Raw genomic sequence first — 25,472 nt, 5'->3', positions numbered from 1 at the left:
TCTGTCCTCACGGAGGCCTCTCTGTGAAGGGAATGTAACTAGCACCTGCTACAAAGGGAATGTAAGCCGAGATGGCTGCCTGCCAAAGCATTGTTGCTGTAGACGCCTGGATGCCCTCAAAGTACCGTCCCAGATTTCTTAAAACAAGGGAATGACTGTGGAATGTAACCATACATGTGTACACACTGGAATTACTAGATGATGTAACCTCCACAGCCAGCACACGTAGCTGTGTAAATGTACCTGTAGTATGTAGCAGTATATATCCGGTTACACTTGCAGTATGACTACCAATGTCAAAGGTTACAAGGAAGCCTAACCGCATAATTCCAGATTCTTTAGGAGTGTGGGAATGTCATTAAAGACTGTTACACGCCCAGGGAATGTAATTGCAGATGCCTCTTAAGCAGCTATTGTACATTTCTGGCTACCCATGGGGTGTTAGCGCAGCTGTTTGGGAATGTGCAGTGCTGCTGTGTTATTCAGTAGATGTGCAGAGGCGGGGCAGCTGTGGGAATGAGGTTAGACAACTCGGGCAATGAGTAGGTAAGTAGGTGATCGGCCTAAACTGGGGAATGACTGCCCGAATGCTGACTGACCAGCTTTGGAAATCTCAACTGATCATTGATTCAGAGAGCAGAACATGCTGTCGAGAGGAGGGAGGGGGCAGGAGAAATGAGGGGGCAGGCAGTCATGAAAAGGGAATACTGTGTAACCTGGTTCCTATGCTTCAAGCCTTTGCTGGCTCTTGCAATTAGGCTCGGGGGGTCTGTGTATCAGTGTGTGCCTCTGTGTGTGTGTGTGGCTCTGTGTGTGTGTGTGGCTCTGTGTGTGTGTGTGGCTATGTGTGTGTGTGGCTCTGTGTGTGTGTGGCTATGTGTGTGTGGCTATGTGTGTGTGTGGCTATGTGTGTGTGTGGCTCTGTGTGTGTGTGGCTCTGTGTGTGTGGCTCTGTGTGTGTGGCTCTGTGTGTGTGGCTCTGTGTGTGTGGCTCTGTGTGTGTGGCTCTGTGTGTGTGGCTGTGTGTGTGTGTGTGTGGCTCTGTGTGTGTGTGTGGCTCTGTGGCTGTGTGTGCGTGTGGCTGTGTGTGCGTGTGGCTGTGTTTGCGTGTGGCTCTGTGTGTGTGTGTGGCTCTGTGTGTGTGTGGCTCTGTGTGTGTGGCTCTGTGTGTGTGTGTGTGTGTGTGGCTCTGTGTGTGTGTGTGTGTGTGTGTGTGGCTCTGTGTGTGTGTGTGTGTGTGTGTGGCTCTCTGTGTGTGTGTGTGTGTGTGGCTCTCTGTGTGTGTGTGGCTCTGTGTGTGTGTGTGTGTGTGTGTGTGTGTGTGTGGCTCTCTGTATGAGTGTGTGGCTCTGTGTGTGTGTGCGGCTCTGTGTGTGTGTGTGGGTGTAAATGCAATAGGTCTCGCAATTGCGAGAGATTAAGCTATTGGCATTGTAAATGACAATGTCATTTATTTATCTGTTTTCAAAAACCAACACATAAATAAAAATGTTGTCATTTACAGTGCCAATCGCACTAACTTTTGCAAAGGCGAGACTGTTGCATTGTAAATGCTTGTTTTTGGAAGACTTTGGGGAATGCTTGGTGGGGGAAATGTTGTGGTTCCACGCAGATCCCAGAACTTTCCATCATTGAAATATGAGGATTTTTTTTTAACAAGGTTTGAAGTTTGCAAGGGATTCTGGATAACAACATCTAGTGAGAGCCAGACAAGTCACCCGTCCTGGATTCCCCTCTTTGGCTAGTTTTTACAGGTTTGCTATGTTTCCATAGGTGCCGACTGCGCTAGGACCCAAAATCCACAGGTAGGCACATTACGAAAAAAAGTCAGTGCCTAGTGGGCTTTCTGCTGCCGTGGGGAAATCTGTGGCTTTTGCCCCTATATGCTCTCAAGGGGGACAGAAAGACTGTGGCTATTCTTTTGGGGGAGGTGGGGGCTGCCTTCTGAGCAGTCCCCACCCCTACGTATAAAAAAGCCAGCATAATCGCTTGTGCATAGTGGGCTCTCCACCACCCACCCCACCCCTCTGCCTCCTGGAAAGGCAGAAAGACTGTTTATTTATTTATTTATTTATCACTCAAGCCCGCATGGATAGGCAACTCTCCATCTCCATGTGCCATAGCTAGTCTTGAGAGGCTACGGAATGGTGGCAAAACACCAGAATCAAATCAGCCTGCTTCCTCATTCACCTCCCTTAAAAAAACATCTGAATACTCCTAGAAACTTTTACTAAATTTGTTGTAAACTAAGTGGCAGCACTGAAAGGCCCACCTCTTTCTCCTACCACCAAAGCTTTGATGATCCCACATGTTAAGTTGGAGTGAAGGTGATGTGTGCAATTGTCACAAATGGTGTCATTCTACTGACAATGCTCTGACAAGGGTTTTCTGGGGCGGAGGAGTGGGTTTTAATTTTGCTAGCTTTAGACTTGAGGAGCTAAAATGCAGGCAATTCTGTAATCTGTCTAACAAAACATGTGTGATGTTCCCTCATTATGATCCCCAAGCTACCAAATTCAACCAACAGAACATTGTATGTATGTATGTATTTATTGCTTGTTGAGCGCAGCTGTCACCCAAAGGGTATCCTGGCGCTGAGACCTATCCATACATCTGTTAAATTAGCTACATTACTCTGGGGAACAACTGGGTCTTAAGGTCCTTTTTAAACGTAAGCAGATCATGGCAACTCCTCAGTGCCAGAGGTAGAGTATTCCACAGCGTGGCGGCCGTAAAAGTAAAGGCACGACCACCCATCCTCACTCTATTTATCCTGGGGACCCTTACCAGGAACGCCGAAGAGGATCTCAGAGGTCTGGCTGCCTGATACCAGGAAAAGAGATTCTGAAGGGGTATTAGTCCCAGTCCATGCAGGGCCCTAAAAACAAGACATAGAGCTTTAAATGCAATTCTCTGCTGGACTGGAAGCCAATGAAGGTCGGCCAGAGCTGTCGATGAAGAGGCGGATCGCGGTCGAGACAAGGCCAATTTAGCGGCCATATTCTGGATCCTTTGGAGTTTGAGGACCAGAGTCTTCGGGGCACCCAGAAGTAGTGCGTTACAGTAGTCTAACCTACTGAGGATAGAACTACGCACTACCTCTGCTCTGGAGCCCCAAGGAAGAAGTGGCAAGATTTTCATCAGGGCACGGAGCAAGCCCATACACGTCGCTGCCGTCTTATTTACGGAAGCATCAAGCTGCAAATTGGGTTCAAATAGAACTCCCAAATTGCGAGCTGATTCTGCAGCCTCCACCGAACCCGGGATGGACGTTGGCCAAAAGTCAGCCGGTAATGTACGAGGAGTTCGGTCCAAGGAGCAGTAAAGTACCTCCGTTTTTGACCCATTGAATTGCAACGCGTTGGCTCGCAACCATGCTGCTGTTGCCGACATACAACGGTGAAAGGCATCCATTGAAATAATCTCCGATCCCTCAAATGAAAAAATCAACTGAGTGTCATCGGCATAATTGATGACTGATATGCCGAATTACTTTATCAGTGCTACCAAGGGACGGAAATATATATTAAATAGGATCGGACTAATCGCCGATCCTTGAGGGACTCCTTGTTTCACCTGCCGAGTGGCTGATCGAAATGGTGGTAATGCCACGGCTTGTCTGTTGTCCAAGTAAGAAGTGAGCCAGTCTAGGGCCAAACCACTCACTCCCGCATTCCGAAGACGGCCGAGTAATACCTCATGGTCTAAGCTCCAGGTTGAAATCAAACGTTTTGCAAATGTGATAACCCCCAGAAAAGGCGCCTTGATTTTTGGATTCAGAAGCTACTGGCAAAGGTGAGAGAAAAAGTACTGGTTGTGCTTCAAACTTGATACAATATTTCAAGATATCTGGATGTATGTGACTGGAGGTGTTCCCCCTGCCTGCATGAATACTGGTTTTGTCAGGTTTTTTTCTTTGTCACTTGACGAAGTGGTAAACGTTATATTCAAAGTTAAGACCTCTGGCTTCCCTTAGATAACTGCACATTACGGCAGGTGCAGGAAGACAAGACGACAGTAGCTCTTATCTTGCCCAAAATTATCAATTCATCTTTTGCATAAGGTTTAGTATGTAGCTATACCACCTTAAAAATACTCTATAATTCACCCTCAACTGAAAAAATCGAGCCTACATGTCAAGGACCAAAACAATTTTAGGCCAACACCTCTCCTGAGACTGAGATGGCAGTTACATAGGTGGTTGATGAGATTAAGATGATAGCTGATGGTGGCAGTGGCGAAACAAGTAATATTCTAGATGTCTTCTTTACTCCATCAGTTTCTACCCCACACTTGGCTAGCTTTTCAATCCAGGGCAAGGCTCTTAGTTGGATTATATGTTTCCTACCCAATGGTACGCAATAGCTACCACTGTCATATTTTATATTATAGCAGCTTGACCTTCACAAAGTTCTTTTTGTAAAAACTAGAGGGTGAGGGGAATTTGAAGCCTGACTAAGCATTTAAAAGGGTTTAGTCACTTCAACACAATATGTCTCTGGATGGATACTATCCAGTAATATCCTCAAGTACCAGAAAGCTAACGGGATCTGAAGCTCACTCTACTAAAGGCAAAGCTGTCAAATCGCCTTTTTTGAGAAACATTCTTATTGAATCCCTTTTAAGAGAATTTCCTGAATCAGAACTCACGGCCTATGCTCGGCCCTTTCATGGAAGATCTATGGGTAGTGCATAATTTATCTCTTTTCTAGCGACCGCTTTTTTGCAAGGAATAGACTTTGCAGTTCTATTCAGTGCATATAGTGAGGATTTCCTTGAGGAGACGGAAACGGTTCTTATCCATAACCCTAGTTGTTCTTTAGAGGAATCTTGATTGAAATCATAACAAACATTACCTCCTTCCCCACCTATATTATTTCACACTCTCCATGGTTCTACGTCTCTGTAAAAACAAAGTCAACTACCATGGAAGTGCATTGATTAAATATTTGTGGCATGTGCTTTTTAAGGTAAAAGACCACTTTCTTGACTCTCAACACTGCAGTCTACATACCTTGCCGGTTTTCATTTTGCCTTTTGAAAAAGTTTGCGAAACAGTTTTTTGTCACTTATTTACCGCAAATGGATTTTAAAAATTCACATTTGGTATCTTTTGTTTAAGGGAAATAAATTAATTTTGGCAAAATGTTGCTTACCGTGTAACCATCTGTTTGCAGTCTATAGTGCACTTGCATACTATGCATAGTCCTTCCTCTTTATCAGCCTGTCATCTATACTACTATTATAAAGAGAGAACAGACACCTTTTGGCAAGGTAAACTCGGGAACTACAGCGCCAATCCACACATCCAATACAGCGTCGGAAAGGGCAGTTGCAGCAGAAGGACATAGGCTATGCAGACGCCCACCATATACATTTAAAAGGTAAAAGAACCGTGCCAGCAAAGTAGTCCCTTGTGGGCGTGTCTGCATTGTGCTGTGGGTGTGTGCTGGGGGCGTGACAATCGCTGGGGGCATTCCGTCACGAGTGTTGTTTTTTCTTCCCAGGTTCTATACATTCCTGCTCCCTTTAAATAGTAATTCAGTGGAGGTCCCATTCTCTTAGAACCACCCCAAGCACAGTTATGGGCAAAAATACAACTAAAAGGCCCTGCAAAGCATTATGGGATACGATTAGCATAATGTTTAGCATTCATGAAAGGGTTTCAATGTTTTTGAATTTTACTCATCAGGGACATCTTGGGACGACTAGGTGAACTGCAGCTTGATGTATAATATTTTAAATGCTTATTGCATTTGACTCATCAGGGACATCTAGGGACGACGAGGTGAACTGCAGCTTGATGTATAATATTTTAAATGCTTATTGCATTTGCCTCATCAGGGACAACTAGGGACGACGAGGTGAACTGCAGCTCTTTGTAGAATTATTTGGATACTATAATATTCACTTCCCACTGCTAATCTCATCCCATAATGCTTTGCAGGGGCTTGATCTCAAAATCATCACCTCTCTCACTGCTTGCTGGAAGCTAATTTCACTTTTGTGAAATTACTATATACATTTTAGCATGTAGAAATACTTGTTATTTTACCTTGAATATATGAGGTTTCTGTTTTTATAATTGGAAATCTGACGGAACGAAATATTGCGGATTTATTGTACCAAGTTTGCGCCAATTCCGCCCACCCCTACTTTAAATACCCCTGCACCCCATAATCATAACCCACCCTTACTCTATAAAATACCCCAACACCCTTAAACACTAACCCATCTTAACCCTATAAACATACCCTGTACCCCAAAATCCAAACCTTTCCCTAAACCCTATAAATACCCCTGTACCTCAAAACCCAAACCTACCCCTGAACCCTAAAAATACCCCTGTACCCCAAAACCCAAACCTACCCCTGGACCCTAAAATACCACTGTACCCGAAAACCCAAACCTAGCCCATAACCCTTAAAATACCCCTGTACCCCAAAACCCAAACCTACCCCTGAACCCTAAAAATACCCCTGTACCCCAAAACCCAAACCTAGCCCAGAACCCTAAAATACCCCTGTATACCAAAACCCAAACCTAGCCCTGAACCCTAAAAATACCCCTGTACCCCAAAACCCAAACCTAGCCCAGAACCCTAAAATACCCCTGTATCCCAAAACCCAAACCTAGCCCTGAACCCTAAAAATACCCCTGTACTCCAAAACCCAAACCTAGCCCTGAACCCTTAAAATACCCCTGTACCCAAAAACCCAAACCTACCCCTGAACCCTAAAAATACCCCTATACCCCAAAACCCAAACCTAGATCTGAACCCTAAAAATACCCCTGTACCCCAGAACCCAAAACTATATCTGAACCTTCAAAATACCCAAACACCCCAAAACATATACCTCAGTACCCCAAAACATATACCCCTATACCCCATACTTGCCTTATCCAAACATTTAAAAAAAACCATGCTTTTATCATTCATGCATTTACAACGAATTTCGTTGTAAATGTATGCGTGGTAAAAGCATATAAAATGTAATGCCACGCGTTATAATGGCATTGCGGAGTCATGGTACTTTCGTAATGAAAGTATGCGGAGGGATGGTATGCGGAAAGAAAGATGCGGAATAATGGGTGTTTACCCTCCCCCGTAAGTACATTGGTGGCACGGCTGCCCACATCTCCAGCAACATACTCTTATTTTTTCACCACCAATTGGAAAAATGCACAGGTCTCTCTCATTGATGCCCAGCACCGACATACACTTTTAGACACACCTCCCACCACAAGTTCTAGAATTACGAACATTAGAGATGGGGAGCTACGTTCGAATCTCGGCATCAGCTCAATATCCTGTGATTCCAGACAAATCGCTTTGTCTCCCCGTGCCTACCACAAATGAATGTGTTCTTCTGTAATGTAAATTGTGCTCACGCCATGTTGTTGAGTTCGCGCTATATAATATTGCAAAGATAAATAAAGTAGGGAAACTCGAGTTCACACACTACTGAACGCGCACTCTTTTTTTTTTTTTTTTTTGGAAAACCTTTATTGAACAGTATGTGCAGACAAATACGGGCCTACAACCCTCAGGCCGGCCTCGACAATAATGGTCACATCAGCAAGTAATGGCAACCCCCAGCGGCAAAGCGATAGAACCACATATACGTCAAGTCACGTCCAACGAAGTCATGCCGCTAGGCAACAGGATGATGAGGTTTAATTTTAAAATAAAGATCCAAAATGAGTCCATAGCAACAGGTCCGGAAGGAGATGAATCAGGGCAATGCAGTTAGGACTTATGCAGGGCAGCAATCTCAAGGAGGACTAGCAAACATTATCCAATAGGCAAGCGATCGCACTCAATGGAATCAGGATAGTTAAAAGCATAGCAAATGGCGATCTCAAAACGCTACCCAAAAGCACCCACTCCACCCACAGACCCAAGAAAGAAGTGATGAAAGAGCTAGCCAGAAGAATAAGTGCAGGAAGAAAAAGAGAGGAAGGGAGAAGAAAGAAAGGAAAATGAGGCCCATAGAAAGAAAAAACCAACAAGAAGATATACCCCCCACCCTACACACATGCAGAGGCTACGGCCTACCCCCCCCCTAGCAGAGTGTCTGTCGCCCCAAAAGAGTACCCGAAATATAGACGAAGATAAAGAGAAAAATAAGGAAAGGAATAAAATGTCACGGTTGATCGGAGGAGGGCCAAGGATTAATGTAAGCAAAACATAATCGATACCTGCGGCCACCCAACCCCCGGCCCCAACCTAACACCCATACAACTTGTACCTCCAGCAATCACAAGTCCCAGTCTCAGTCTTATATGTCCCGGTGTGCAGCAAGAAAGTCCCCATCCTCAGCCTTGTCCCCTTCGAATCCGTAGTCCAATCGAAACTAGTCGCAGCGCAGCCAGTATGGACGAAATGGACCACCGTGGAGACCATCGTGAAAGTTGGGGTGCAGGAGACAAGGCAAACTGGATCGTTGCTTGACTGTAAAGAACCAGAGGACGTACCATCGCTAATCCACGGCTAAAGCTCCAGGGGGCAGAACGGTGTATAGGTTCCAAGATAGCAGCCGGCCGGTGCACAGAGAGCAAGTCCAGGAGGGCGCTCGGCAACATGGCACCCGTGAACAAAAGAAATGGGCGAGGCGGCGACGGGGACCCGAGCCCCGGCAGCACAAGAGAGGCAACGTCGTCAGACTCCTCCAGAAAAGGACCGAGGAGTTCCGCAGCGGGTCCCGGGACACGTCCCTCCGCCACCGATCCGCACCCCAATTCGGGCAATCCGCCGACAGTCGGCTCAGGATATGGCTTAACGCACCGCTCTGGAGAGTCATCTTGGCCAGCCAACAGGGCCCCATCGAGCTGGGCCCCCAAATCGGTAGCAAAAGCACGAAAGGCCAATCTCAGGTCCCCCAGTGCCGCCAGGATGTCACAGAGCCTCAGCGGAGGATAGAGAACGGAGGGTGCTGCTGCGTCCGCCATCTTGGGTAATCTGCCATGGAGCGCCCTCGGGATCGAGCCCCCGGCATCAGCCATCGACATCAGGCAATCCATGAAACCTCTGTGAGGCCCCGGTGGTGCAGAAAACGTGAAGGCAGCCGAATATGAAGAGGCAGGAATGCTAGGAGCAACTGTGGCGCTGGGAGACCCACCGGCAGGAGCAGGGCGCCTATTGCAGAAGATGGCGACCGCTGCTACAAACTGCAACAAAGAAACAATCCCGGACCCTCGCAGCCGGGCCGGGATACATGAAGCAGGAGCCGGCAACAATGTTGCGATCGAATCGCGCTGGGCTGCTGGCAAGGAGAAGGCTGCTACGAAAATTACACCAGCGCCGAGCTCAGAGGCCGGTGCCCCAGCTCCTCCCTCTCCGCAGCGGCCGCCGCTGTCGCAATGGTCTCCGGCCGTCCCCACTAACAATGGCCCGGCCGCTCCCTCTGCTGAAGGCCGGAGTGATGACCGGGGTGGAACTCCGCCCTGGCAGCTCCGTTTCGGACCGGGGACACTGCAACGTGGTCAGGAGAGCAGCGCCGGGAAACGTGTTGCCAGGAGGCACAGGATTTCGAGCAGGATCTCAGCGAAGGGCGCCAGGGCCGACGGAGCCGAGGAGCTAGGCGGCCATCTCGGCTGCAGGCTAGGCTCCTCCCCCCTGAACGCGCACTCTTAAGTATATCAGCAGTGCACTGTGAATCGGAGCATTTCACAGGCCTATCACAATAAGAAATGCTATCAAAACGAAATCCTACGAAACAATATACTACTGGCCGGCAGCAATTCATACCCGGACAACGTCGGGACGGGCTGCTAATATTAATATATATATATATATATATATATATATATATATATATATATATATATATATATATACATAATATACAATCATTTTTTTGCACTTGAAAAAACAAAAGTTTGAGTGAGGGTATAAGTAATAAGATCTTAGCTTATATTTACAAAAGAACCCTTAGTAATTCACTAAAAACCCGTTCAAATTCACTGAAAACACCAAAGTTTTATATTTTCACTGAATTATTTATGTATTTTTTAATGCAAGGGAAGATCTTATTATTATACCAAACTGAAATGCCACTTTAACCTTTATTTATTTCAGTGAATTTTATATACAGTGAACTGTATGTTGTATAATAAATATTGTATTGCATTCTAATTGCATTTATATAGCCCTTACTACCCCATATGAGGCGTTGAAGCGCTTTTTCGGCAAGTAGCACGCTACTCCGGGACCCATAGAGGATTAGTGTTGAATTAGTATAGTGAAACATGCAAATACATTTTGAGTGGTGGATAGGTTATTTAGTTATTTGGATTTGGAATGATAGCAGAAGGATAGAGGAAGAAAAAAGGTTTGTATTTATATAGCGCTTGTTACCCCTGATGGGTTGCTGAAGCACGCTACTGCGGAAGCCCATAAAGGATTAGTCGTGAGTTAGTATAGTGAAATATGAAAGTAATCTCAGTAGTGGATATTAGTCAGTTATTTGGAGTGAGAAGGATAGCGGAGGGATAAAAGGGGAAGAATGGTTTGCATTCATATAGCACTTGTTACCCCTGATGGGTGTTGAAGCTCTTTTCTGGCGAGTAGCACACCACTCCGTAACCCATAAAGGATTAGTGGTGAATTAGTAAAGTTGAATATGGAATTTGAGAAGTGATGATACATTTGTTTTTGTTTAATTCGTAACACTCTGCGTCACAAACTAAACATCATGTCGGGGAATAAGCTGCACAACTTGGAAGTCAGTGAGCATAAGAATAGTAGCTGAACAGTAGTTCTTGCCTGCTTTAATGAATGCATTCCGGTAAGTCATATTGGTGAATATTTGATAATTGCATCAGGACTTCAATCTGGTTTAGGCGTTACACACTCCATTTTAGTCACAATTTAGTTGTGCTCTCGCAGCTAATTATAGCTATACAGAGAAACACACGGCAGAGTTGGTCACTTGAAGAAGCCACTTCTTATAAGGCCATTTTTGGTCTGCCATTTGCACCCCTTAAACTGGCTCAGCAACACCCCAAAAATGTCCTCAACAAGGCTGCCTAGCATTGACATAAAAATGAAACCAAAGGCCCTTTGCTTTCTGTAGTTCAATGAAGGGTTCAAGAACAGGTTCAGAACTGCTTAGCACCTAGGAATACATTGCATAGGGCAATGGAAGAAGACAAATTGCATCACCTGCTGTTTCTGATTCTGTCAAATGCATTAGCTATCTAATATCTGACTTATTCTGCTTCTCACACCCTATTTTAATGTCACATGGTGCAGCTTCTTTCAGTCTTCCACATTTCAAGTGTAATACCGATCATAAAATTTGACAATAAAATCAGTTAAAGTGTTAATAGTAAAACAAAAAACGGCATAGTTTAAAAATGTCATCGCTATTATTCTTTTTTTACCACCCTCTACTTTGGTAAATCAGTACGTATTTTCTGGTCTCGCCTACAAGCCCGCACGAGCTGTCTGCTGGCGCTAAGACCTATTGTCTGCTTACTGTGGGATTAAAACTGGTTGGCTTTGTCACTCATTTGTTTTCTTTTTATTCCTCAGCTTTTGTGGACTTTAGTTCCATCTCTTGTGTTGTGAGTCTGAGAAAAAAGAAATTTTACATGGCCAATATGTCCCCTGCGTGTACCCCAACGTTTAGTGTACGTGCATGTCACCCATGCATTTTCCCTCTATGGCCTGCAATAATGATGCCTCTGCATTTTTTTTATTTTTTTATTAAAAGACCTTTATTGATAGCAGAGCCATTGACACCATCAAGTATTTGCATATGCACAGTACAATATGACATACATTGTAATAATCACACTAGTATGGCTGTAAAAAGTCCGTACACAGCCTGTTTGCCGGCATCCTGGGGGCCCGGCGGCGTGGTGATGTGCTATTAGCCTGCTAGATCCTAGGTAAGTGCACTCCGCAAGTAGTGTTATGGAGTCATGTGCCAACTGGCTAACCCCTACTGCAATCGCGGCCAGAAGGTCTAGTATCGAATGCGTTTCAACAAAACTACCCCAACTAAACTCCCACCCCTCCCCCTAGAGTGTGTCTGTGTGACTGCCAACCCTGTCCATACATACGTATCCCATAGTGTACTTACTCCATGTCACGTGTCCCCCCTCCTCTAAGGAATGTCCCCACCCTATGCAACCCCCAGCCGTACCTCAGTGTAGGAGCCTCAACGCCTCCCCCATCTAACTAAGAGCACACCCCATCCCCACCCTCCGAATTAGAAGCGAGTGTGGTCAGTCCCCTACTCCCCCACCCGGTCCTGTAGTTCAGCCGCTTCAGAAGTGTCGGAGTCGCCATCCTCCCCCCTCTGCAGGTGGTCTTTATAGAGATCCCAGAAATGTTTTGGCCTGCTCCTGGGAGGTAACAGGTCGCTGTATAGTTCTGTTTGGGTGCAACAGTACTGTAGGTCCCGCATCCATCTCATTTTGGCTGGTAGGGGCCCTCGCATCCAGCAGGACGCCACCACCCTCCTAGCCAGCAGTAACGCCATATCCACCAGTCGGCGCAGAGAAGGGGCCAATGGCTTAGAATAACCAAGGAGCGCCAGCGCCGGGGAGCGGGGCAGTGTCTCCCCTAGGATCTGGTCAAGTTCAGCAAATACCTCCCCCCAGAATGCCTGCACCCCAGGGCAAAGCCACGCCAAATGGAAGAAGTCAGCCACCAATGTACGGCAACGCTCGCACTCCGCCGTGGGGCGCAGGCCATAGCGGTGCAGTTGTTCTGGGGTATAGTACACCCGTTGCAGGTATTTGAAATGCACCAACCTGTGCCTACCGTTCAGGGAAATCTTTTGCGTGCTTGCGCAGCAGTATCGCCACATAGGGTCATCTATGGGGGATTGTAAGTCGACTTGCCATGCTTCCCTAGCCTTGGAGGGTTGTAGGCGCTGATGCACTACTCCCAACTTGTTGACCTGAGAAATGAGCTTTGTGGCTGAGGTGGATTTAATAACATAGGTCAGTTCCGGAATCTCCTCTGGTTCCTCCATGTCAGGTCCCAGTGTTTCCCGGAACGCTGAGCGAAGTCTATGATATTGGAATTTCTGCAGCATGGTAGGGCCCGACCCCGTCGTGGCGAGTTGATCCCATGTTTTCAGCGTGCCATCAGAGAACAGGTCCTCCATCCTTACGACGCCGAGAGCCTGTAGGGATTTAACTACTCCTTTTTCACCCAGCGGGTCCAGCCAGAGGGCCCATTCTACGGGCATCAGTGGAGAGTACAGAAGGGTACAGCCGCGAGAACTCATCAAAGAGTTCCAGGCATGATTGGTCGCTTTAAGCGAGTCCATCTGGCCAACCGACCGATCTGTGGGTAGGCAGACAGTAGCAGGCAAAGGGAGCGGGTCCGCAAACAACCGCTCCAGTATAAGGTGCGGGGTACGCGGGTCACCGTGTATCCACGAGTGGAGATGCGATGCCTGCGCCACTCAGTAGTAACGTTCTAGATCCGGCGCACCCAGGCCCCCCATCTCACACGGGAGAGTCAGAATTGCCCATCTGACTCTTGGCTGCTTGTCACCCCATGCCAGTCGTATCATGACTCGGGTTAGTTGTTTGAAGAATGACTTCGATAAGACCACAGGTAAGTTGAGGAAAAGAAATAGGAATCGGGGAAGCACTATCATTTTCATTAGAGCAATCCTGCCCGATAGGGAGAGAGGGAGTCTGATCCAGGCTTCGACGTCATCGACCAATTTACTGTATGCCACTCCATAATTGTCCCGTACCAGGATCTCGGGATCCGTGTGCAGGCGGATACCCAAAGTACGGACCGAGTCAGAGGACCACTGTAGCGGGTACTCCTTATCGAACCGCTGCGTCACCGGTGTGAGAGGAAAGGCTATGGATTTATCCCAGTTCACCTTCAAGCCAGATAGCGAGCCGAAGCGGACCACCTCTCGGAGGACCGCAGCCAGATTGGTCTCCGGATTTCTGACATACAATAACGTATCATCGGCATAAGTCGAGATCCCAATTTTGTAGGTGGGGAAACTAATGCCCTCCAGGCTATGGTATTCCCGAATGGCGCATGCAAGGGGTTCCGCGACCAAAGCATAGAGCAACGGTGACAGCGGGCAACCTTGCCGTGTGCCCCTGCCAATGTAAATCGGGTCCGATACTCTGTCGCCCAGCCGTAGTCTGGCAGAGGGCCGATGGTACAGAGCCCCAATCCTCTGCAGAAACGGCTCGCCCAGGCCCAGCTTCCGCAGTACCCTCACCATAAAAGGCCACTCAACCGAGTCGAACGCCTTTGCCATATCAAGGAAGATGGCCAGCGCGGTGTTCTCTTGCCTAACGTGTTGCATTGTGCCCAGTACCGTGCGTATGTTATAAGTCAAATTTCTGCTCGGGACAAACCCGGACTACTCCGGGGCGACAAGCTCGGGGACCAGTAAAGCCAACCGATTGGCCAGGACCTTGGCATAAATCTTCGCATCTACGTTCAGTAGACTGAGCGGCCTATACGAGCCGCAAAGGTCCGGCGGTTTCCCTGGTTTAGGTATCGTGATGAGCAACGCCTCACGCATGGTAGGCGGCATTTCGCCATTCTCACAAATGTTGTCAAAGAGGACAACCAGGTGCGGGAGCAGCAGGTCTTGGAAGGCTTTATAGAAGCCGACCGTAAGCCCATCCGAGCCCGGAGCGCTGCCCGATCTCATGCTCGCTAGGGCCTCCAGTATTTCATCCTGGTGAAAGGGGGCCATCAAGAATTCCCTATCCAAGTTCTTGAGGAACGGCATTGCAATGTGGTCTAGGTAGTCTTCCATTTCTCCCTCAACTCCCTGCGTCTTGGTCTGATACAACTCTGCGTAGAATCTGGTAAAAGTCTCTAATATCTGTTCCTCGTCTGCGACCATGTCACCCTCCGGAGTCCTCAGCTCCTCAACAACCAGGGGGCGTCAAGAGCTACAAACCATGCGTACCTGCAACGCGCCTGGCCTATCCCCCTCACCATACACTCTGGCAGTGGCGTACTTGCCCATGTACAGAATCTCTCTGTCCGCTAGAGTCTGGAACTCGGATAGGAGTTGAGTGAGCGCCGGGCCCTCAGTATCGGCTCGTGCCGACAGTTGCCGAGCCTCTAGCTCCGCTATTCTGGTCTCCAGCGCTGCGAGGTCCCGTCTGATGGAGCGTAACACACTAGAGTGCTTTGACATGGCTACGCCCCTGATGTACACCTTAAAAGCCTCCCAAATTGTGAAGAAGTCGTCGACGGAGCCTATGTTAGTTGCGAAGTATTGTTCTATGTCGTCTGCAAGCTCCCCCCGAAAAGCGTCATCCAGCAACGCAAAAGGGGGGAACCTCCAAGTGAAGGCCGGAATCCCCTTCCTGGCAGTGGAGAGGTGTAGGAGGATGGGGGAGTGGTCCGAGAGTGTGCGCGGGAGAACCTCGCATGCGCTAATATTACCAAGTACCGGGGGGGATGCCAACCAGTAATCTATCTGGGTGTGCACGTTGTGGTAGGCCGAATAGTGCGTGAAGCCGCCCTTCGTGGGGTGTTTGTCTCTCCATACATCCACCAAATCTAATTTGGTCATCTCAGCTTTCATGTGTGAGGCCGAAGCCACCGGGCGCCGAACGGGGCCCGAGGAGCGGTCCATGGATGGGTCGAATACAAAGTTAAAGTCCCCCCCCCACAACGTCCAAGGCTGGGCATGTGACCTGCTGAGGGCAGACAAAGTCGAATAGAATTCAGGGTGGTCATAATTAGGGCCATAAACGTTAATCACTAGCAGATCCAAACCCTTACCCACACACCTAGCCATGACGTACCTGCCCTCCGAGTCTGCGAGCACCGGGATCAACTTCAGATGTGATGAGGGATTGGCCCAGATTAACACCCCTCGTGCGTGTGTCGTGAAACCTGCAGCAACTGTGTTCCCCGCCAGACCCCTAGATTGTAACATCCTGCTAGTGTGGGGTAAATGCGTTTACTGCAGTAGGGCCAGATCCACATGATGCCTGTGGAGGTAACTAAGGACCTTTCTCAATTTACGAAAGTCATTCAACCCCCGCACATTCCAGGTCATTAGGTTCAGCATATTCGGGGCATTCGTCGGTAAATGTGGTGCAGCACTAGTCGCTACAAGGGTTCATGTGTATAGTAGCATCAGGGAAGAGCAAGACAAGACAAGGCAGTACATTGGGTCCCTTATTCACCAGCCGGCAAACCAAGACAGGTACAGTCCCGCGTAGCAGTTCACACTCAATACATTCAAATCCCCCAAACAACCCAAGGCAACAATCCCCCCCAACCATCCATGTCCCCAATCCCACCCCACGAACTCCCGCCCATCCACAGCCGACCACCCTCAACCAGGTCAGACAGGTCCCAAAAATCCCCCCATCAACCCTTAGGAAGTAGAGTATTCGCCAGTCCAATACCAACCCCTTCGAGAGTTACACAACCAAAGACACCGGGGCAGAGCGCGCCAAAATAGAACACCACCGCTAACTGTTCCAATTAAACAATCTGATCAGCGCCTCCTTCTTGCCCCACTTGTAGGTCAATGCCCATCGAGTAGCAAGTATAACAGCCCTCCCACACCCCTATCTGCCCCCCCAGCTGTGCAACAGTAGTCCTATCTCCCCCCCCCCCCCCCCCAGCGTCAACGACCTCCTCACCAGCAGTATGCAAGGCACATGTTCAAGTAGCTTATCCACCGCCTCGCCAATCACTACCAGCAGTACCCATGGAGGCCTTACATTTCACGACTCTCTTGGAGTCTCAGCTGTGCCCGGCCATAATGTCCCCCAGTCGGGGAGTAGTACCAAGCCTCGCTGCAAGTCCCTCTAGTCCTGTTCGTCCAGGTTCGATGCCGAGCCGGCGTCGTCCTCCTGCCCGCGCGTGGCCTCCTTCCGCTCCCTTGTCCAGGTCTTCAGTCATTTTTTAAGTTCTTTAGGGTCCGTAAAGAAGTACGACCGCCCTCCTGTATTGATGCGAAGCTTGGCGGGGTACAGCATCGCGTAGTCCAGACCCAGAGTTCGGAGTTGTTTTTTATATGGCGCGAACTGCCGCCTCTCTGCCTGCACCCTGGCCGTGAAGTCCGGGTAGAGAGAGATGTCCATACCCTCATGTTGTAGCCTGCCCTTCTCTTTCGCCAAGCGCAATGCTGTGTCTCTGTCGCGGTAGTTGAGGAGCTTCGCGATAATGGGGCGAGGAGGCGCGCCAGGCTGCGGTTGTGGGCCCGCTCCACTATGAACATAGGGGAAAAAGCCTCCTCCCCAAGCAGTAGCTTCAGCAGTTTTTCCACAAATAGCTCCATCTTCCCCGTCTGCGTAGATTCCGCCACGCCTGTGATCCTGATGTTGGACCTGCGCAAGCGCGCCTCCAAGTCCTCAGTTTTATCACGAATAACATGCAACAGTCTATCAAACTGCTTTTTGTCTTTGTCCCACTCCGTCTGGGCCTCTTCAGCTTCGGTGAGACGACGTTCCGCCATATCAAGGCGCTCCGCGTATTTGTCCACGCGCTCCGCCATGCGGTCCATTCGGTATGACAAACCGTCTATCTTAGAGCCAACATACGCAATGCTATCCTGGATGCCCTTTTCCATTGCTGCTAACATGTCTCTGAGCTCCGTAGATGCGGGGGCCGTCGATAAGGCTCTCTTCGGCGATGACTCCGGTGCCGCCGCTTCTGGCCCTTTCAGTCTGCGCCTTTCAAAGGAGATCTTCCCCTGGGTAGCATCGTTCTTCCCCATCGCAGTTCCTGTTGCGGTGGGGTCAAGGACAGGGTGACGTCTCGCCAGCAGCAGGCCTCGAGGGCAGATCAGAGTTTTTCAAGCAAGCAATTCACACCCCCCAGTTGTCAAGTTCGGTCCAGGGGCCCGATACAGCCAAGATGGCGCCTGTAATGGCGGACGAATCCCTACCTCCCACTTCGGCAGGGTTCGCGCCTGCGAGGCGCAGGGTGCAGACAGGACCTCAACGCTAGCATCGGTCGACCTTCCACCTCCGTGACCGGCGGGCGCCGGGATATCAGTTCGCCACAGTGCGGCAGGCGTGCCGTCGTGTCTACCACTCCAGCTGCTGGGCCTCCAAGCCGTTCGTTCGTAGTGCAATCGCAGGCGAATGAGGAGGGGTCGTCTCGGCCAGGGAGAAATCCAAACAATTGTCCGGTCGGAGCTCAGCCCGACCACTCCCAACTTTGAGGCCGCACGTCCGGCGACGTCGCCCGGCCTCCTCTTCAGGATAGTTCGCGGCTGCAGGCCCAGTCTCCCTCAGCCGCGTCGCGAGGGCCGCTCTCCAGCGAAGTCGGGGTTGCTCGCCAGCAATCGTTTCAAGAGGCCTCCAAATGAATCTAGGGGTGCCAACGGGTGGTCGAGAGCCCGCTATGGCATATAGGGCACAATTAAGGATAGATTATCAGGATTATTCCGGGGCTATGCGAGGAGCCGAAGGCTCACGCGTCCGCCATCGACGCCGGCTAGCTCCGCCCCCCATGATGCCTCTGCATTTACGTCCCACATTAGGATGCCAGTCACCAAGTCTTCCATAAAAGAAACGTTAATTTTGCACTGAGGCCCATGTGGCCCATGTGTTTGCATTGTGCACTTTTAATATATCGCGAAGAACCTATTTCTCCATTTTGTGGCTCAGCCAGTCCCTGAATTGAGGTTTCATGCCTCCAGACACTCTGAGGACTGCAGCTACGTATCCCTGACCTCGCATACCTTTGGCCTCAGAGGGGCCCAGCACGGGGTGCCAAGACAGTATTATGCACAACAGTTATCTGCTTGCTCTACAGAATCACATTCCTGCCTGGTGAAGAAGGTAAACGGAACCCGTCTGCAGAGATAGGGCCTAGCCTTTCTGTCTCCGTTTAAGTGATTTACAGAGCTCGCGTCCATAGAAAGCTCAAGGCCCCCACGCAATGAACGAAGAAATAGATGCCCACACTGGCTCTTGGTGATGAGCGACCTTTGCTTCAGATAATACATCCCGGACTTAAGATATCGGATAATACCAGACGTGCTGGTCGCCCTGACACTGAAGGCCTCCCTACCAGACCGAAAGTCAGCTCCCCCCAGTTACACGTCAGTTGCACGTCATGATCAAGTTGCGCACACAAGTAGGGCAAAGTTCCAGCTGGCCATGCAACCCCCCTCCATGTATCCACCCACCTATGACTCACCTATGACTCCTCAAGTGAACGCCCACATGTACGCCCTCATGCACGCCCACATGTTCTTATCTCTCTTTCTCTTGCTCTGCCTGGAGCGCTCCTCCCTATGTGCGAAATTGAATGTATAAATATTGTACTCTGTGAATAAAGTTTAGAAGACCCTTCGTGGTGATGGAACCGATTCTCCCTTAACTCGAGTTATTGAAATAAAGCCCTTTTAAGTCGGACACCACGGACTCTGCCTCTCATTTTATGCATGACCCTTTGTTTATTTATAGAACTTATGACAGGGTAATACTTTATTTACCACAAGTCCTTCCACTGCTCACATTTGAAGCACAAATCCTTTCTTTTTCGTTGAGCACTCAGAGTGCATATGTTTTCCAGCAGTCTCCCTCGTGTACTGCTCTTTCCCACCTAGGTCACACACTCTGTTGCTCTTTCTCAGCAGTGTGCCTCCCCCCCTCCCCCTCTGTGTTGTGCTTGCCCTCATATGCTTCTTGCTTTGTTGCTTCCAACCTGCAGTTCCATATTCAGCTCTCAGGCACATATGCTGCTCCCCCTGACACTCCATGTTCTTCTCTTGCTTCTGTTGCTCCCCCCTGCGAACTGCTCCCCCCCCCCCCCCCCCCCCCCCGCCCCCATGTTCCTTCCACACCCTGCCCTCCGTATGGCTTGCCTCAAGAAAAGAAAGAACTATTTTTCACTACTTAAAACACACAATTACCAATCCAACAGGGACTGTAAATAAAAATAAAAATACCCGACCTTTGTCATTTTGTAGGCATGCAAACGTGTGTTGCACACACCTACAAATGATGCCGGCGGACACATCATAGCATTTAATTTTTTTTTTTACTTTTTAGCCATGCGGCACACCATTGGCAAGGCTGTAAAGTATGGCTGAAAGCTATTACAAAGTCAATAGGTCCTAGAGGCGAGACTTATTTTGTTTGCATGTGTTTTCTGCGAGGCCTCTTCTCTTTTTTTTCCTAAAATGGCAGACTACACGCCCCTGACATTACATGATTTTAAGAGCATAACGGTAATAATTGTATTTATTCTTTAATCAGCCTTTGAAAGATTGATGACTATGTGCACAAATATAGGTGATCTTTTATTTAAAAGGTATTCTGACCTCACTTGTATTCCTCCAAGGGGCTAATATCAGTTTATGATCCCACAGACCTGAGCAGCTCCAACTGATGCTGTTGCCTGAGGAGCACTGAGCACGGGTTTGCCGGTCAGGACTCCTTAGAGGGGCCCTGCATGTGTGAACAGATCCAACAAAATGGGCTGCGAAAAATAACTTGTAAATGATGGTAAAAGGGAGGATGGCAACAAAAAGAGCTGTTTCACTGGCATGTTTTCAAGTGGAAATGAGCTTTTTGACAAGGCATTTACATGGTTGACATTCGAACTTCAAGATTAAATGTACACTTAATTACTGTTGCATATATGGAAGGCTTTATAGATGATTTTACTTCCTTGAAAATAGTTGCTTTTTACATTTAGGGAAATTAATATTCTGTTTCTGTTTTCCCACAGAGTCTTCCAGCATCATGGGCAAGTTCGGCTAGGAATGGTAAGTGTTGTGCATTCCATTTCCAAAAGTTATTACGACATTTAGTAAATAGATTGATATATTCGCTAGGTATTTAAATTACATGCTTATACTGTTTCTTAATACACATACTCCACTGGAGCTGAAAATCGTGCCAATAAATATGATGATGGTAGTACTTGAGAGACATTTGTCACGCCCTTCCGGTTTCTGCCTGGTTCCTTACTCTGCTGGTGCACATAGTCATATGTGTAGGCTAAGGCACCCACCTAGGTACGATCATTTCGAGGCTCCAGGTTCTCTTTGGTTACCTTATTTCCCTGTCTGTGAAATTGTTGTTGATTCCATCCACTGTCGTCTTTGCCCTGATAGACTACACTCAATCATGCTTGAGAAACTTGGATAAAACAGTCTGGCAGCACCAAATGTATAAGCTGTACGACTGAATATGATCCATGATTGAGAAAGTTTGCTCTATGCGTTTAACAGAGCCAAACCTCTCTAGGTGCTGTTCATGATGCCTGAAAAGTGAATTTGGAAAAGTAAAAGTACAACCTTTACTTGTTTGCAGACTTTATGAAGCTATTAACTTTGACACAGGTCTTATTGAAAACCTTTCTAAACTGGATTGGTCGGAAAAAAATGCTTACCTAGCCCTTAGTTGTTAAGCTAACTACTAGTAGGTCCTAGAGATCACTTTCTTGCTGTGTGGTTTCGTTATTGGAGTTAAGTTATTCAAGGCTTCTTTACCAACACATGCATAGTAGTGGTTCTTGAAACAATAAGCAGGTGATAAAAACAGGGAATCACACATAAAAGTTCAATCAACCAAACAGGTAGGGTTTTATAGCCCCTGTAAGGCTAGATTTGGATTTAATAGTCCTGCTGTGTACAGGGAGATAGGTCTCTTTACTTTTCATTCCACTTTTCACCAATCACTGCTGGTCGATCTAGAGCATTTAGCATTGGGTATCCAAAAGAGCATTTTGGAATTAGAAATCAAACATCTCACCAGGATATAGTGGATAAAGTGCGAGCCAAGGGCTGACATTTCTGTTCCATAAAAAACTATGCTCAAGGCAGTGAATCTTAAAAGCAGTTCTTTGTTTCAAAGGGAGCCAGTATAGATGAATTATTGCCTTGGTAACTTGATCAGATTTTAGATTGGGAACTAGCTGAATGACAAAATACTGTATTCTTTGAAACTGAGTCCCAAAGGATTCACTGCGCCAAAATAAAAGATGCTTCAGTAATCATTGCTAGTAAGGATACAGGCTGAAAACACATGTGCATGGAGATGGTGAGACTAAAAAGGAAGGGTTTTCTGTAGCAGCCTCTTTAGGAGAAATGTGGATGTTGCAGCCTTAATCTGAGCTTTAAAGTATAGATGTCAGTCAAGGAAGACCCCTAGGGATTTGAACCTAAATCTGAGGTTGTGTTTCGTATATACGTAGGCCAGAAAGTATTTTGCCATCGCTCTCTCTTGTTGCCAATTAGTATGATTTGAGATTTGTTGGCCTCAAGTTTGAGGTAATTAGTTGCCATCCATCACTGAACCACTGAGAGATGGGTTGCCAATTTAGTGGTGGCATGGGGGGCTTGACAATCCAAGTGTACAATCAGCAGCATATAATCCGTGTAGGAGATAGCTTGGCAACCATAGAGGCTGATAAGTTGGGTGAAAGGGCGAACACAGATGGTAAATAACAATAGAGAAAGAGAAGAGTCCTGTCTGAGCAAACACTGACCGGTTGGAGTGAAAGGCGAAATGGTGGAAGTGCAAGCTTGTGGACTCTCTTCCAGCAAGGAGGCAAAACATGCTAGAACTGAGCCTTTAAACCTGCCTCTGCAGGGCAGTTCAAAACTGTGGTTCGGTCTACATTATCGAACACTGCTGATAAGCTAAGAAGAATGCGAGAATGAAGCCAGCTTGATCTAAGATAGATCTTAATTCGCCAAGGGTGCAAGGGCTTTCTCAGTGCTCTGCCTGGGTGGAGACTGTTACCAGGGGTCTAGACTGTTCCCTTCTTCCAAATGATGAGCTAACTTCTTGGTTGTAATCTGCTCAGTGTTTTTCCCCCCCAGGGCTGGAAGAAGGGTAATTGGCCCCTAATTCTCTACCTAAGCTTGAGGTTGTCTATTTTTAGCAGGGGCTTATCTACTCCTATTTTACTATCCTGGGGTAAAGCCACGTTGATATTTGTCAATATGGGAACTAAAGGATTGAGTGTAATACTGTAGAAAGGGCACCAGTATGAGGTCATAGTGGAGCCAGATTTTATTAACCTTGGCACGGATGCAACTTCTTAACGATTAGTAGGAATACAACTGAACCCATTTATCAAGGAGGAGGGCAGTTTAAGAGAAAAGGTAGTATTAGAATGGAATGCATATTCTTTATTCCCACATATATCTTCAAAATCCTTTCATAAAAACAAAACTGTGCAAGTGTAAGAAAGTGCCCTCTTTTTGCATGGTTGCACCCACTTGTTGCCAAACTGCCGATGTACTTTGACTAGGTGTACCCTGTGTTCCTGCCAAACAGGTGCCCATGGCCTATGTTCTTTCACTAAAACTGTATTAAGACAAAACCCTATTGGCACTATTTGGCCCAAGGTCAGTCCCTTGCTATTGGTACCATAGGTACCAAGTGCACTGTGGCCAAGGAAGGCCTCTGAGGGCTGGCACAATTAGTGTGCCACCCTTCGAGGCCCTGTACCTACCTACCTCTACACACACACACACACTCACTCAATCACTCACAGCTGCGTGTTTTGGTGCAGAAAAAAGTGAAGAGTCGACATGGCACACATCCCTGTATACCATACCTACAACCCACTGCCCAGGCATACGTCAGCCACCCCTCTAGCTTAGTGCACTATACCAGTGTTGAGGGTACAAGTACATGAGCCCTGTACCCCTACAGTGTCTGAGCCAATTCCTAGGCATTGTAAGTGTAGTAATGCCATTAAGAGTATATGGTGGTGGGAGTTTGTCATTACAGGTGGGATTTAATAAAAATGCACTCAGAGGGCATCTTAGAGATGCCCCCTGAAAAACGATCTAACACTAGTGTCCTGGCTGAGTGGCTGCTCGCCAGCTGCCACCACCAGATATGTTTCTGGACACAAGGGGTCTGAAACAAAGCACAACTGGGGACAAAGTGCCAAGTCTCCTCCCCGAGGATGGGCAGGGTCCACGAAGGGAAAGCTTCAAAGGCTTGCCCCCTTTGTAAACTACCCCAGCCATTTGCTGCTTCCAGCATCTGGCCACCACCGGTTCTGACCCCCCACATTGGGAGGGAGTATCAGCGGGAAAACCAAGTAAGGAAGGGAGGTGTGCCCACCTTTGCCAACCCCACCCCTCAGGCGGGGGAGGCAAGGCGAAGCACAACGCTCAGTCCCTGCCATCTTGCAGATGGCGGGACCCAGCCAACCAGAGAGGTATATGCCCCCCTCCCACTGGAGTGTAGCATTATAGGGGGAGTACCCACCCCAAAGAAGGGACCCATTGGTCCCGACCTTTACTCGCCTGTAAATCTAGTATTTAGGGGCATCCCTGAACCTTGCCTTCTCAGACCAGAACCGACTGACTTTGCCCCAGCCCTGCTGGCCTGTTTGCACCTCGAACCTGCTCCATCGAAATCCCTGTGTGTCTTGCAGCCAGTAGCCCTCTAGAACCCGAAGGACCTGCCCTGCCTTCCAAAATCAAGACCGTGTCTCCTTTGAGCACCAGATTTGCTCAACAGCAGGCTCTGGCCAAATCCGCTAGTCTGCACCACTCGGCACCTGATGCCCACGGCCGAGTTCGAATGGCCCAACACCACAAGGAGGTCTCCCTGTCAATCCTGACCTGAGATGTGGTGATCTCTGACCTGCCTCGAATCTCCAATCGACGCCTGCAGCCCCTTTCTGGAGTATACCGCTGACCACGAGCGGAGCTGGTAAGAAAATCCGACACCTTAAGAAACCCCTGCACCCGACGTCCTATGGCCTTGGGTGGCCCAACAGATGGTGTCCCAACATCCCAACTCACCTCTCCAACCAGTGTTAACCTACAGAAGATCTTCGTCCCCGAGCCTGCAGTCTTTGTTCTAACCAGAGAATCCCCATTGAAATCAACAGGGCACCCAATGCCAAAACAGCACCCAGCTGCCCCTGCGCAGCTGCGGGTGCACTTTGGGTGCGAACACGGATCCCCCTTTGCCCTGAGCCTATCACCAGGAGCTTTGCTCCCACAACCTTGTGGCCTGTTCGTGAGCAGCCATCAACCAGAGGCCCTCTATCCCTATTGGATAGTATTGGGCCTCAGCACTCTGAACCCGGCCACCCAAGTGCCGCTGAGGGTGTTCTGAGAGTGCATCCTCGACCCTGGGGTAAGGCTGGTTCTAACCCAAGAACACCAACTCCCACAAACAAGTACTTGCCTCTAAACCGATAACTCAATTTCCTCCCGTAGGATTGCATCGACTGCTTTTCTTCAAAATTGTTCTGCATGGAATTGGTTTGTATGAAAACTTGAAAAAATACAAATGTACTGAAAGTGAATTACTTACCTTTTGTCTAGAAAATGTCTGTGATATATCTATGGATATCATACTGATTAGCAAAAGTACTCTTAAAAGTAACATGCAGAGTAACTGAAAAGTAATTTCGAATTGTTGACATAGCTGTAAATCAACCAACTGCATTTGAACCTACATTCAACTGTAAATAACTGCATAAGAATTTTAAGAATTTGCATAGTATTATTTACCTTGCCTACACCAAGCTTGGC

At 48.1% G+C, this 25,472-nt stretch overlaps 1 protein-coding gene across 1 annotated transcript in view; it reads left to right on the top strand.

The window, feature by feature from the left end:
* Positions 1 to 25,472, top strand: part of LOC147726772 (general transcription factor IIH subunit 2) — a 358,867-nt gene that overhangs the window by 45,164 nt on the left and 288,231 nt on the right. The window contains exon 4 of the mRNA XM_086960819.1: positions 20,681 to 20,717. Coding sequence (XP_086816945.1) covers positions 20,681 to 20,717 — 37 coding nt within the window. The remainder of the gene's footprint in view (positions 1 to 20,680; positions 20,718 to 25,472) is intronic.

The sequence above is a fragment of the Lissotriton vulgaris genome, chromosome 3_1, assembly GCF_964263255.1.
Source record: "Lissotriton vulgaris chromosome 3_1, aLisVul1.2, whole genome shotgun sequence".
Taxonomy (NCBI): Eukaryota; Metazoa; Chordata; class Amphibia; order Caudata; family Salamandridae; genus Lissotriton; species Lissotriton vulgaris.
The sequence above is the reverse complement of the archived record's forward strand: the minus strand, read 5'-3'. Positions and strand labels throughout refer to the sequence as shown.